At 31.1% G+C, this 15,609-nt stretch overlaps 1 protein-coding gene and 1 pseudogene across 1 annotated transcript; both read right to left on the reverse strand.

Moving 5' to 3' along the window:
* Positions 1 to 1,688: 1,688 nt before the first annotated feature.
* On the reverse strand, positions 1,689 to 2,960 carry LOC127102548 (transcription factor bHLH95-like; annotated as a pseudogene).
* Positions 2,961 to 5,972: 3,012 nt separating this feature from the next.
* On the reverse strand, positions 5,973 to 6,402 carry LOC127102550 (transcription factor bHLH95-like). The gene is made up of 2 exons (XM_051039906.1): positions 6,358 to 6,402; positions 5,973 to 6,260 (listed from the first exon to the last, which is right to left on the reverse strand). Exons 1-2 carry the CDS (start codon positions 6,400 to 6,402, stop codon positions 5,973 to 5,975), a joined length of 333 nt encoding a protein of 110 aa, XP_050895863.1.
* Positions 6,403 to 15,609: the final 9,207 nt, after the last annotated feature.

A 15,609-nucleotide genomic window follows, 5' to 3' on the forward strand; every position in this document is an offset into this window, starting at 1 on the left:
CCTTCAATGACCAATCGACGACCCCACGATGTCCCTTTACATCCAAAGGATAAGACTACTTACTTCTCAATAGTAAGGACAGTTTTACCCTCCTAAGGATAGGAAATACCTATAAAGACCTTGGTTAGGTATAACTCTTAAATGCTTGCTTACAGCTTAAAATACTTTTCACACCTCACAATTTTCAAAACATCTTTTAGAAAATCACCACTTGATATTCATTCGCACCAGAATCATCGCCGAGTTATATTTTTCTAAACATCTTTCAAAATCAAACGAGATAAACACTTTGTATACATTCGTACAAGAATCATTACAAAGTTAAACTCTCCTTTCAAAATATTTTCTAAACACACCATATTTCTCAAACACTTTCTCAAACAAGGAAAACATAAGTGAGTTAAGCAATTAAGAGCCCATGGATAACCATGGATACAAAGGGTGCTAACACCTTCCCTTTGTATAATGTACCTCCCGAACTCAAAATATAATCAAGGTCTTTCCTGTTCTTTTCCGCCTTTCCTTATTGGATAAAAGAAAAGTCGGTGGCGACTCTTGCTATCTGCAACATTGCTTTTCAAAGCAAAAACACAAAGTCAGTTCACCGTATCACAACCATCAAAGAACTTAAACCTAACTAAATAATATGATTATCTTCGTCCACCTTCAATTTACCAAAAAACCATTACAAGCTCTTGGACTCATATGTCATTGAGCTATATTGTAATTGATACTATTAGATTTTAGCTTTAACCAATTTTAATAATGCCTTTCATTATCTTGTTCATTTTGTCCACATTGATATCTTTATTTTGGAACAACTTTTCATTTCTTGTCTTCCATATGCTCCATATTCAAGGAAAGCACAATATCTTTAATCAGCTAGCATAGACTCTTCCACCTCCCACTAGTCATACAAATTGATCAAAATTACTTAAACTTTCATTAATAAATGTTAAAGGCATTCCAATCCAATTAGATATTGCATGCCATATACCAGCAAAAACCGAATACTCAAGCCTTCGACCATATTGGATTATGACTCGTTAAAGTTCATACTCTTAAGATTTTATACACCTCTTTTACTTAATAATCATCTGACATCCCTTGATCACCTTTATATAAGTGGATAATATAATTCCACCAAGTGGAACTAACTCCATTGCTAACACTGATTACATCATCAATCATCCCATTTTAGTTCACATGCTTCACAATTAAACTAAAAAAATAGGCATTTCGAAATAACTTGGGAAACACATCTTTTAAATAACCAAAAACATCAATAAGATTTTTCCTATGCTTTCCTTAGTTTTCCTCTTAGATTTTAAGTGTGGTTTTTATGTCACTCTTTGAGTCTCTCTTTTATATCCTTGAGTTTATATTTTAGCACAAGCATGCCCCCACCATTCCATCTATACGCCTTTCCATTGTTCTATGTCAAAGTAATGATATTCTTCCTTTTTTTTTCAACAGTTTAGCATTTAGAAATGTTTTGAACCCCAATTTTGATCATGTTCACATAACCAGATATGCCAAACCAACTAAAACTAGGACAAACAGAAGAGAGGAGTTGCACAGAAATCATAAAAGTTAAAGTTGGTATTAGGCATATCTCCTAACAAAGACCATCTCCAACTTAAAAGTTTAATAGACAAAACTAAATTGTTCACATTACAAAAGGAACCTTAAACATCAAGCAAGCAGCACACATAACCTGCAGCAAGCCTGTCATGAGCCTGCAACCACATCAAGCAAGCATCTCTATCAACATCTAACAGGGCCATGAACAACCTGCACCAAGTCAAAACATGATCAACCATTGCATAACAAACCTGCAGTACAGAATTGCAACAACAACATGGCATAGTAGAACATTGCAGCAAACCATGCTAAGCCAATAATTATTTTATTTATTTGATAACATATTATTATATATGTATGTTTGGTATCACTGTACAGGTAAATTTGAAAATTTTATTATGATATCCAATATAAACTATAAAGTGGGGATAAATCGAGTTTGAAACTTACATGAACTAGAATCATGTACACATTTCCATTTCCATTGCGCATAATGTTGATAGATACAACATCATTCATATGTTTCTCCAACACAAAAGCAATTTTTGTCAAGACCCCCTACTTCTTAGTTGCACATATGCAGAATTGTGCTTCGCCCCCACAAATATTCAATACAAATTTTTTAGAAGACCAAGTTTGAAAAACTACTTGTTTCGGTGGAGGTGCATATAACGATAACGTATTTGAAGTTTCAATTACACTAATAGGAAATTTATTATTATAACTATAGGATCCCTGATCAATTATGATAGTTTCTGTTGATTCATATGAATTCAATTGTGAGTTCATCACAGATGAAGACTCACTCATAAATCGGGACATAGATTTAAGCTTGTCTTGCTTCTTCTTTTCTAGATTTTCAAGAATCTGTTAAAAAAAGTTTATTTCTTTCACTGCTGCATCCACAATGGTTGACTTATCAACCTGGAAAAAAAATCAAATTAAGCATCTAATTTAGAAAATAACTCATTGTGACACTAAAGTTTTACCCTAATTATAAATGAAGATGAACATGAATTTACCTTAGAGGGCAGATATGGAAGTAAAGCATGAAGGCTAACAAACATGTTCCTTGTTTTCTTTCTCCTTTCTCTCTCATTCCATATGTGAATTTCATGATGAGAATCACGATGTTTTCCACCTTTACCTTTTCCATTTTAAATATTTTTTCCACTTTTAATCACAAGTCCACCTCAACTTGGTTTTCCATTCACAACAACTACTCCTTTGTTAATTACTTCATTATGATTGAATGATTTCATATCTAATTTTTTTTGGCTACTCCCGCCAATGTTATCTAAATTTATCAGATCACCCCATAATTGACTTTCCCACATGGAGCCGGAATTTTGATCATGATCTACACTCGTTACCATGTTTGCTTTTGAGAAAGAAAGAGAGTGTAACATAGAAAAAATAATATGAAAAGAAATAGTAAAGAATGATGTACTTATATACAAGTACAAGTATAGTAGAGTTAAGTAAAAGCTATTGTGAAAAATTATATTAAAATAAAAAATAAAATGACAAGTTTTATGTAAATGCATCTAGAATATAATTATAATATTGTTACAAAAAATCCTAAAAAAAATTGATAAATTTATTATACTCATATTGATTTTTAAAAAAATAGATAAAAAGTTAGAGTTGTGAATAACAAATACAACTGCTTTCTCACGCATTAGGGTCCCACCAGATATGAGTTGTTAATATATATATTAATACTAAACTATATAAAAGCGATTATAATTTAGTTTTTAATTGATCAAATTAATTTGATTGGGAATAATAATATAAATTTCTTGTATAATTTTGTGGGTATAACTCTATCTTTAGACCTTTCTAACTCCGTCTTATAGACTTTTCCATGGGAAGATCTAGAATATAGAATTATGTCCATAATTTTTCATATATGAAAAGGTCTAGAAGATGGAGTTATGCCTACAATTTTTCACAAAAAATTATTAGAATTAAACTTTATTATACCTAGTTTATTTAATTTGGTCAATAGTTCGATTCTTTTGTCTCTTTGACACGCATATGTGAGAAATCAATAATGTTTTTCTTTATCTTTAGTTTATTTGTTCATCTTAATACGAATAATGAAATAATGGAGTGCATAAATATGACTGAAAAGTGTTGCATACTCTATCATATTTCAATATCAACAAAAAGTTACAAGTCATTGAAATTGTGTAATAACTAATTTAACACTAAAGAGATTTGTTTCAACTTTTACCTTTGCTAAGATATAAAAAAATAAAAAATATTTAATATTGTTTGAATTTCCACGTCTCTTTTATTTTTAAAATTTGAGCAAATATACTTAAATTGAGTACTTGTTAGGTTGTTAGATTATTTTATTCAAAATGGTTATTGAATCTATCTCCTTCAAGATATTTCTTAAAATAAGAATTAACTATTTAATGACTTAAATCTCAGACATGTCCTCTATATGCAAGAAAATTGTAAATGTATTATATCATATTTAAATGTTTTTCATTGTGATTTTAAAATCAAAGTTTAAAACAACCAATTTATTTTCATGGTTGTATTCTTAGTTATAAGTAGTATGATAGAAAATACTATATTATTTAAGTACTTACGATAATATGAACTAAAATTATTTTAAACGCATTATCTAAAAAATTAATATCAGAGTTTCTTCTCTCTCTATTTTATAATTAAAAGATTATTTCAAAAAAATTATATCATGTTTTATAAGGTTTAAGCAAATAATATACTTTAAAATTACAAAATAGTTGTTATGTTAATATATTATTGTTTTTTCCAAGATTCAAACTCATGATCTCACGAAATGAATAGTATGTGCTTTGATTCTTTGAAAAATGAAGATGAACTTTGTGATGTGGGAAATATATAGTATGTGGAATATGATGTGTTGTGGTATAATCCACCGCTTCAAATTATTTGACAATTTTAAAGTAAAGCTTTCTAGCTAGTAACAATGGTAATCCTAAAACGCAAGAGTGTAGAGACAAGAGACGGTCACTTATTGATTTATGGATTTTCTTCATTTGGTTCACTTACTGTCTAGAACACTTTTTAGGTGAGCATAAGAGATAATCTACTTGTAGTAAGGTGTATTGGGGACCATAGCCAATGAATGGTGATCGCCAATTAAGTTTTTATTATTCTATTCAGGATTCATCCACATTTGAATTCATATCCAATTAGATGATTAATTAATTAATTAATCAATATATAGAAATATAATTTGCCTTCCTAATTTTATTTAATTATTTAATTAAATAATGTTTTTAATTTTATAAATTGCTATATAATTAGTATAGATATATAAGCCTACATTTTAATTATCGGTAATAATAATTAAAGTATATTTAAATATAAAATATTCCCACAATCTCCCACCTAAATAATATATATTATTAATCATATCATAGTCTATAGGCGGCCATCCGAATGCTATTTATTTTTAGATTTCAACTCTACAATCTATGGTGAGAGGAGTAGATCAAATAGAGAGAAGTCGGACCATTAGAGGAAGAGGAAGAGGAAGAGGAACACCTAGAAAGATTGTACGGGAAGTTATTAGGAAAGATCTTGAGATTCACAATTTGGATAGAACCATGATCCTGGATAGAACATTATGATAAAAGTTGATCCATATAGCAAACTCCTTCTTAGTGGGATAAGGTTTGATTGTAGTTGATGTTATTGTTATGGTACAACTTATGTTTATTACTTTTAAAAAGAAAACATGAAAAGTATATATAAATTAATCTAAACACCACATTTCATGCCTCATAACGAAACAAAAATCACTATAATTTAATAAAAGTTTAAATATTATACTTGTTTGCTCATTAGGCCGTCCTCTAACTTTGACCATTTTTTTGTTGTTTTTAGGACAAAAACTAAATAAAATTAAAGTTCATACAAAATGAGAAGACAAATTTTATAATCAAATTATAAGATATCAACATCAAAATTTCACCAACCGCTTGTTTTTAAGTTTCCTCCATTGAATTTGTGTCATATGAACCTTTACTTGCCTGCAAAATAACACAATTCAATTCTTTTTGTTTAATTAATAATTATTTTATTTATTTGATAACATATTATTGTATTGTGTGTTTCGTATCACTGTACGGGTAAATTTAAAAAATTATTTTGATATCCAATATAATCCATAAAGAGGATATATCGAGTTTGAAACTTACATGAAGTAGAATCATGTACACATTTCCATTTCCATTGCGCATAATGTTGATAGATACAACATGAATTATATGTTTCTCCAACACAAGAAATTTTTGTCAAGACCCCCGACTTCTTAGTTGCACATATGCAGAATTGTGCTTCGCCCCACAAATATTCAATACAAATTTTTTAGAAGACCAAGTTTAAAAAGCTACTTGTTTCGGTGGAGGTGCATATAACGATAACGTATTTGAAGTTTCAATTACACTAATAGGAAATTTATTATTATAACTATAGGATCCCTGATCAATTATGATAGTTTCTGTTGATTCATATGAATTCAATTGTGAGTTCATCACAGATGAAGACTCACTCATAAATCGGGACATAGATTTAAGCTTGTCTTGCTTCTTCTTTTCTAGATTTTCAAGAATCTGTTGTAAATTTTTTATTTCTTTCACTGCTGCATCCACAATGGTTGACTTATCAACCTGGAAAAAAATCAAATTAAGCATCTAATTTAGAAAATAACTCATTGTGACACTAAAGTTTTACCCTAATTATAAATGAAGATGAACATGAATTTACCTTAGAGGGTAGATCTGGAAGTAAAGCATGAAGGCTAACAAACATGTTCCTTGTTTTCTTTTTCCTTTCTCTCTCATTCCATATGTGAATTTCATGATGAGAATCACATTATTTTACACCTTTACCTTTTCCATTTTAAATATTTTTTCCACTTTTAATCACAAGCCCACCTCAACTTGGTTTTCCATTCACAACAACTACTCCTTCCTTAATTACTTCATTCTGATTCAATGAATTCATATATAAGTTTTTTTTGCTATTCCCGCCAATGTTACCTAAATTTATCAGATCACCCCATAATTGACTTTCCCACATGGAGCCGGAATTTTGATCATGATCTATACTCGTTACCATGTTTGCTTTTGAGAAAGAAAGAGAGTGTAACATAGAAAAAATAATATGAAAATAAATAGTAAAGAATGATGTACTTATATACAAGTATAATAGAGTTAAGTAAAAGCTATTGTGAAAAATTATATTAAAATAAAAAATAAAATGACAAGTTTTATGTTGAAGCATCTAGAATATAATTATAATATTGTTACAAAAAATCCTAACAAAAATTGATAAATTTATTATACTCATATTGATATTTAAAAAAATAGACAAAAAGTTAGAGTTGTGTATAACAAATACAACTGCTTTCTCACGCATTAGGGTCCCACCATGTATGAGTTGTTAATATATATTGATACTAAACTATATAAAAACGATTATAATTTAGTTTTTAATTGATCAAATTAATTTGATTGGGAATAATAATATAAATTTCTTGTATAATTCTGTGGGCATAACTCTATCTTTAGACCTTCCTAACTCCGTCTTCTAGACTTTGCCATGGGAAGATCTAGAATATAGAATTGTGTCCATAATGTTCCATATATGAAAAGGTCTAGAAGATGGAGTTATGCCTACAATTTTTTACAAAATATTATTATAATTAAACTTTATTATACCTAGTTTATTTAATTTGGTCAACAGTTACACACACACACATATATATATATATATATATATATATATATATATATATATATATATATATATATATATATATATATATATATATATATATATATATATATATATATAATACTAAACTATATAAAAACGATTATAATTTAGTTTTTAATTGATCAAATTAATTTGATTGGGAATAATAATATAAATTTCTTGTATAATTCTGTGGGCATAACTCTATCTTTAGACCTTTCTAACTCCGTCTTCTAGACTTTCCCATGGGAAGATCTAGAATATAGAATTATGTCCATAATTTTCCATATATGAAAAGGTCTAGAAGATGAAGTTATGCCTACAATTTTTCACAAAAAATTATTATAATTAAACTTTATTATACCTAGTTTATTTAATTTGGTCAACAGTTATATATATATCTATATATATATATATATATATATATATATATATATATATATATATATATATATATATATATATATATATATATATATATATATATATATATTGTATAGTTCGATTCTTTTGTCTCTTTGACACGCATATGTCAGAAATCAATAATATTTTTCTTTGTCTTTAGTTTATTTGTTCATCTTAATACGAATAATGAAGTAATGGAGTATATAAATATGACTTAAAGGTGTTGCATAGTCTATCATATTTCAATATCAATAAAAAGTGTCAAGTCATCGAAATTGTGTAATAACTAATGTAAGATTAAAGATATTTGTTTCAAATTTTACATTTGCTAAGATGTCAAGAAAAAATAAAATTACTTAATATTGTTTGAATTTCAACGTCTCTTTTATTTTTTAAATTTGAACAAATATACTTAAATTGAGTAATTGTTGGGTTGTTAGATTATTTTATCAAAAATTGTTTATAATCTATCTCCTTCAAGATATTTTTTAAAATAAGGATAAGTTATTTAATGGGTTAAATCTCAGACATGTCCTATACATGCAAGATAATTATAAATGTATTATATAATATTTAAATGTTTTTCATTGTGATTTAAAAATCAAGCTTTAAAACAACCAATTTATTTTCATGGTAGTATTCTTAGTTATAAGTAGTATGATAATAAATACTATATTATTTAAGTACTTGCGATAAATATGAACTAAAATTATTTTAAAGGCATTACCTAATATATATATATATATATATATATATCAGAGTTTGTTCTCTCTCTATTTTATAATTCAAAAATTATATCATGTTTTATAAGGTTTAAGCAAATAATATACTTTAAAATTACAAAATAGTTGTTATCTTAATATATTTTTGTATTTTCCAAGATTCAAACTCATGATCTAACGAAATGAATAGTATGTGCTTTGATTCTTTGAAAAATGAAGATGAATTTTGTGAACTTTCACATAAGAATAATTGTGATGTGGGAAATATAGAGCATGTGGAATATGATGTGTCATGGTATAATACACCGTTACAAATTAGTTGACAATTTTAAAGATAAAGCTTTCTATCTAGTAACAATGGGAATCCTAAAACGCAAGAGTGTAGAGACAAGAGATTGTCACTTATTGATTTATGGATTTTCTTCATTTGATTCATTTACCGTCTAGAACACTTTTTAGGTGAGCATAAGAGATAATCTACTTGTAGTAAGGTGTATTGGGGACCATAGCCTATGAATGGAGATCGCCAATTAAGTTTTTATTATTCTGTAAAGGATTCATCCATATTTGTATTCATATCCAATTAGTTGATTAATTAATTAATTAATTAATCAATATATAGAAATATAATTTGCCTTTTTAATTTTATTTAATTATTTAATTAAATCATTCTTTTAATTTTATAAATTTCTATATAATTAGTATAGATATATTAGCCTACATTTTAATTATAAGTAATAATAATTAAAGAATATTTAAATATAAAATATTCCAACAATCTTCCACCTAAATAATATGTGTTATTAATCATTAATAGTCTATAGGCGGCCATCCGAATGCTATTTAATTTTAGATTTCAACTCTACCATCTATGGTGAGGGGAGTAGATCAAATAGAGAGAAGTCGGACCATTAGAGGAAGAGGAAGAGGAACACCTAGAAAGATTGTATGAAAAGTTATTAGGAGAGATCTTGAGATTCACAATTTGGACAAAACCATGATCTTGGATAGATCATTATGATAAAAGTTGATCCATATAGCAAACTCCTTCTTAGTGGGATAAGGTCTGGTTGTAGTTGATGTTATTGTTGTTGTACAACTCATGTTTATTACTTTGAAAATGAAAACATGAAAAGTATATATAAATTAATCTAAACACCACATTTCATGCCTCATAACGAAACAAAAATCACTATAATTTAATAAAAATTTAAATGTTATACTTGTTTGCTCATTAGACCGTCCTCTAACTTTGGCCATTTTCTTGTTGTTTTTAAGAGAAAAACTAAATGAAATTAAAATTCATACAAAATGAGAAGACAAATTTTATAATCAAATTTTAAGATATCAACATCAAAATTTCACCAGCCGTTTGCTTTTAAGTTTCCTCCATTGAATTTGTTTCATATGAACCTTTACTTGCCTGCAAAATAACACAATTCAATTCTTTTTGTTTAATTAATAATTATTTTATTTATTTGTAAACATATTATTTTATTGTGTGTTTGGTGTCACTGTACGGGTAAATTTGTAAATTTTATTCTGATATCCAATATAATCCATAAAGAGGGGATATATCGTGTTTGAAACTTACATGAACTAGAATCATGTACACATTTCCATTTCCGTTGCACATAATGTTGATAGATACAACATCTATCATATGTTTCTCCAACACAAAAGAAATTTTTGTCAAGACCCCCGACTTCTTAGTTGCACATATGCAGAATTGTGCTTCGCCCCCACAAATGTTCAATACAAATTTTTTAGAAGACCAAGTTTGAAAAGCTACTTGTTTCGGTGGAGGTGCATATAACGATTGAAATCCTAGGAGTATAACATGATTAATAACTTAGAAAGATAATCTAGGTTATGGAACATGTGAGATATATGTATGAGAATATGGTATTCATTCGTACGACACTTATGTGAGGTCGTGGACGAATTGTTGCCATGATTGAGAATGAGACGCATTGTATGGAACATGCCATGTTATTATTTGTGTATTGTGGTGAATGAAGTCACCAGTGATTGATGAATTTTGTTATGGTTCGTGGAACCGATGATTGTGGAACCGATCATGTATTCAGAATGTGTATTTTCTGTAGTGGTACACATCTCTATTGGTATGCTTAGATGAGTAAGCATTGGGATGTGGGACCAATGATTCGAGCCTCAATTGGGTTTGAGCCCCAACCATGGCGGACATGGGGGAAAGGTGGACACCTAAGTGGGTTAGAGTCCCATACGGTGAAAGAGACTCAAAGTGGGTAAAGTCACATACGAGTGATGGTTCTTAAAAGTGGGTCCGAGTCCCATAGGGGAACCTGATACCCACCGTGAAAGTCGAATCATACGAGCATGCATGAACTGGGCCTGGCTTAGACGTAAGTCCGCTCGAGAAATAATGTTTCGTGATATGAATAATGATCGTGGTTGAGTTATGAGAACTCAGATGCATGTTGCCATACAATTGCGAGATAGCTTCCCCATCGCTCAAGTCTTCGTTCCCTTGTTGACTTGAGTTGGATATGAGTTGAATATTGATTAGAAACCCTGTAGAGCCGAGTGGACCCATAGGATAGGATAACTCACTGAGATTATTATCTCATCGCATTATTGTTGTTATTTTTCAAGTAATCCTTATAGGTTGAATCTAAGAGAAGCTGTTATGGATGTTTCAAGGAATGTTGTTTATCATGATCTTCCACTATGGAGTTGTGTGCAATGAAGATGTTGCACATAGTTCTTAGATTTTTATTGTTTAGGCACTATTGTATAACATGTTCCATTGATGTTTTTAGTTTGGACATGTGTATATATTGATGCCATTAGGCACTTATGTTGGATCAATACCAATTATTAACACTTGTATGATATTATTCTAGATATATATTATGTGGGTTGTTATAGTTGGTATCAGAGCAGGTCGATTCTCGACCTAGCCTTGAAACATCATAAGTAAATTTATTCCTGCCTCATATGTGTGTTTAGCCAACATGATTCATAATATCACTGTATGTAGTATTGGGCCTGATCAACCTAATGCTATGTGCATGGTAGGTAGGATCATGGTTGAGCGACCATGAGGACTCCGAAGTGTGGGTGGAACTTGTGCTTTAAGGATAGGCTCATGCCAAGAGTAAGGAGAACTGGATAGCCCGGTTGAAGTTTCAGAGGAGTTGTGATTTGGGTATTATGGAATTGAAGAGTAGTGTATCATTCAAGCGATTCTGCGGTGTTAACAGAGTTGAGAAGTTGAGGATCTCTATTGGATTAATTGTCAGAGCTTTGAGAAAGGTGTGAATTGCTAGTGGAGTAAGATATACTCACTGATATGGAATAAGTATTATGAGTAATTCCGTATGGTGAAGGAGAAAGGATGGTTATGTTACGCATATGTCATAAGGTCTGGAAGTAAGGTAGTGTATCAATGTTTCAGTTTCTAAGGCCACTAAAATATTTTGGAAGAACGAGAGTACTTCATGGAGTATATATATTTGGAATTGTAGCTTGCAAGTGGTTAAGGACTTGAGGGATAAGGACGTTCAGTTTTGTTGGGAGCCTAAGGTAGTGGTGAAGTCTAGGGAGAGACTCGAGGACATGGCTGCCTATTCTAAGTGAAACATGTATGGACCAAATGGAGGCTAGAAGATAAACAAAGTATGTTCAGTCTTAGAAGGGAGATCCGATTTGGAATAGCTCGTCAGCGGTTCAGTGTTAGTAAGAGACCATTATGGAATGTTAAGTTACTTAAGGATCAATTATAAGAGTTCGTGTGGAAAGAGAGAACACACATTACATAGTAATGGAAGCTCCGGTGAGTTTTGGTTGTAGGAGATCTGGTTGAGGAGAAGAGCAAGTAAGTTGGATTTAAGGAATTCTAGTAGAATGGTTTTGTAATTGGAACTTGGAGAATTACCATGGGAAGACAAGTGAACACCGAGTGTGGAAGTAGTGTGGATGTTGCAATACAACCGTTGTAATGGGTTACATTTTAGATAAAGGCACAATGGGACCATTAAGATTCATTGAGACGAAGTTATGGGCGTGCAATTGATGATTGTTCGCATCGAGGATTTCTAGAGTATGTAGTGGAGTGGAGGAAGTTATACCTTGGTATTAAGAGAAGTATGTGATAGTAGCATTATGGTCATAAGTAAGTGTAATGAATTTCTTGTCTGAGGTGGATGCGAAGTAACACACATTTGTTGAGTCGTGAGTCTTGTATTCTAAGAAGTTGAGTTGATGATAGACAACGAAAGACAAGCCAAGATGGAGCATGTGGACTAAGTGTAGGATGTGGAATATGTTATGTTAGAAGAGCTTATTGGGAGACAATGAGGATTGTCCTTAGCAAGTCATCTAGACAAGTAACCCCAGTATGATGAAGGGTGTAGTAGGTATTGGTTTAGAAGAAAATTCCAGTCATAAGTGCGTAGCAATGATAAGGTTCATCTTAAGTGTATTTTATTTGAATTGCAAGAGTAATATTGGCTTATTGGAAGTCTGGTTGTTATTTATCTTCTTGAGGAGTGTTTGGTTGGTTGATCCCAGAGTATAAACGTTCACACCGTGTTGGAGCTAATGGTGTCTTAAATGTCATAAGTGTACCGTTGTGGGTGTACAAATTGAGGATGGAGTTACAAGTCACCACAAGTCAGATTGGTAGTTTTGAAATTGGGATTTCTGAAGGTGTAGTGCATAGTTGGTCATCTGTGGAGATATCATGGAAGTCATACGTGTGGGAAAACCAACCTGGTGAACCATGCTCAGTTTAAGTAAGTTTGGGAAGTACCACTGTTATGACTATGAATAACTATACGGAACAGATCTGGAAGAGACCTACTAAGTGGTGATCTAGAAGAGATTAGTTAGGTATATGGTATATATTGATAAGGTGTGAAGTGGTTGGTCATGGTATGAAATTGATTAATTCATTCGAATTCATAGCCTTAGATGTAGACTCCCTAGGAGTGGTAATGGAGGTGTACGATGATACTCTACCCTATTGGAAGGATTCATGAGTTATACTTCCAAGAAGGAACGAGGATAAGATATTCCTGAAGTTAAACATGTAACTCAGACTGTATATTAGTAAAAGCATGAGCTAAGATTATGGAAGATGGGACGGGACGATTGAGATGAATGATTTTGGGATACGAAGTGAAATGTTATCTCTAGATATGTGTGAAGTATTGTGTGTGACTCTATAAGGTGTATGGACACTCATAGTTATGCTCTAGATTGCTTAAGTTCCTTAGAAGTGGTGTCTCGTTGATGATTTAAAGTTCCTTGATGGTGTTATGTTGTTTTTGGTCGAGATCATGTGTCGGTAGAAATCTTGAATGAATCAAAACCCTACAAGAGGATTTGATATGGAATATAGTAACCAAAACCGGAGATTGTCAAACTAATTTGGTTTAGCTGCATCGAACACATGATGAATTTGGATGTTCTATGTTTTTATGGTTGTAGTAATGTAACTCCTGGATACCTATCTTCTGAAGAGTGTTGGTCTTATTCTAAACATTTGTGAGTCATCAAGGAAGTTATTCTACTAATGGAAGTCGGTAAGGTTCTAGTACCATTTTGGATAGTAGGCACTTTGGAAGGTAAGTGTGTTTCTTTGTAGATTTTTAGCTAAACAGTAGTGCCTAGGAATACCAGGTGTTCCACTATTGGAATCAGAGTATCACAATGGAAGGTGACGAAAGAAAGAGCTCAATCAAGTCTATGGGGACCAGGGAGATAGTTACTCGTAAGAATGGAGGTAAGGATGAGAGTAAGACAATCTCGTGCTAATGGTTCTATCTCATTGGAGTAGTACGAGAAAAGTGAATTAATAGGAGTAGAGACTTGCAGCATACAATATCATATCAAGTGAAGTTTGTGAGATTATCCGTAGATGAATTACAAAGTTTGTCACACTTGTTGAAGGAATAATAAGAAAATAGTAGTCAATATTGGTTGTGGTCAAGGAATCAATAAATTTTCTTATGAAGAATTAATGAGTATTGATTAACCGATTCAAGATAAGATGTTGTAATTATGTTTTGTGTAACTTAGTGCAAGGAAGGGAAGTTGTGGTTTCCGGGAGGAAAGCGACCAACTGATGTTGAGCGGTATATCAGATAAATTAAGTGGGAGCAAGTCTAAATGTTATTCCATATCAGGATAAGATTATGATGGAAATCAAGAAGTTTCAAGAGTTCATGAAAGAAGGAAATTTGTCAGCAAGGACAAGTTAGAAGAATGAGTATGCCAGAGGTTTGAAATCGAAGAGAAGTTAATTTTTGGTCCAAGTTGTTGATACAAGAATTGTTTGTTTGTTGAGTAAAGGAAATTTGGGGGCGAATTTCAATTTAAGGGGGGGGGGGGGGTGAGAATGTAATATCCCATATTCCCTTAAATGTTCAATTAGTTGTCAGTTGAGATCAATTGAGTTCCTGTGTACTCTATCTTTTGTTAGTTGTAACAATTGGAGCTCCTATGTGCTCTAAATATTGTCAATTGGGACCAATAGAGTAATCAGTGAACTCTGAAGATATTAATTATTAATAAAAGAGACAGACCAATATTAATAAGTACAAAAGAGGACATTTTTGGTAACATTAATAATTGGTCAATTGGTACTGGAAGATAAAATATCAATTGAGATATTTTATATTACTACTTAATATTATATATTATTTATATATATTATATAGTATTTTGTGTGGTGGGGGTTGAAAGAAGAAGAAAAGGATAAGAAGAAGTAGGTAAGAGAAAGTGAGAGATATCAGAAAGAAAAGAAAGAAAGGGAAGAGGAGAGAAAGAGGAAAAATAGGAAAAGAGGAAGAGGAAGAAGAGGAAGGAAACCACCACCATTACCATGTCATCTTCATCATCACCACTTTCTACTCACCATCTCCATGTGTCCAAGGTGAGTTCTTAGATAGATTTAGCATTTGGGGGAAAATAACTTATGTTTGGGGGGTTACGATTGTGAGAATTTGTGATGAACTTGTTGTGTTTATACTCCTTATCCATGCTATGTGTTGGTATCATGTTGTTGTTGAAGTTGTGGTTTTGGGTGTTTGATGTTTATGTGTTTTATTGTTGAAATTATGGAGGTTAACCACATGATTCA

This window comes from Lathyrus oleraceus, chromosome 7, assembly GCF_024323335.1.
Source record: "Lathyrus oleraceus cultivar Zhongwan6 chromosome 7, CAAS_Psat_ZW6_1.0, whole genome shotgun sequence".
Classification (NCBI taxonomy): Eukaryota; Viridiplantae; Streptophyta; class Magnoliopsida; order Fabales; family Fabaceae; genus Lathyrus; species Lathyrus oleraceus.

What these genes read in the sequence shown, in the direction of transcription:
- LOC127102550 (XM_051039906.1), bottom strand. Translation starts at nt 6,402, where the DNA reads ATGTTTGTTAGCCTTCATGCTTTACTTCCAGATCTACCCTCTAAG. An exon ending in TTCCAGATCTACCCTCTAAG is followed by an intron (nt 6,261 to 6,357) that starts GTAAATTCATGT and finishes ATTTTTTTCCAG; the next exon opens with GTTGATAAGTCAACCATTGT.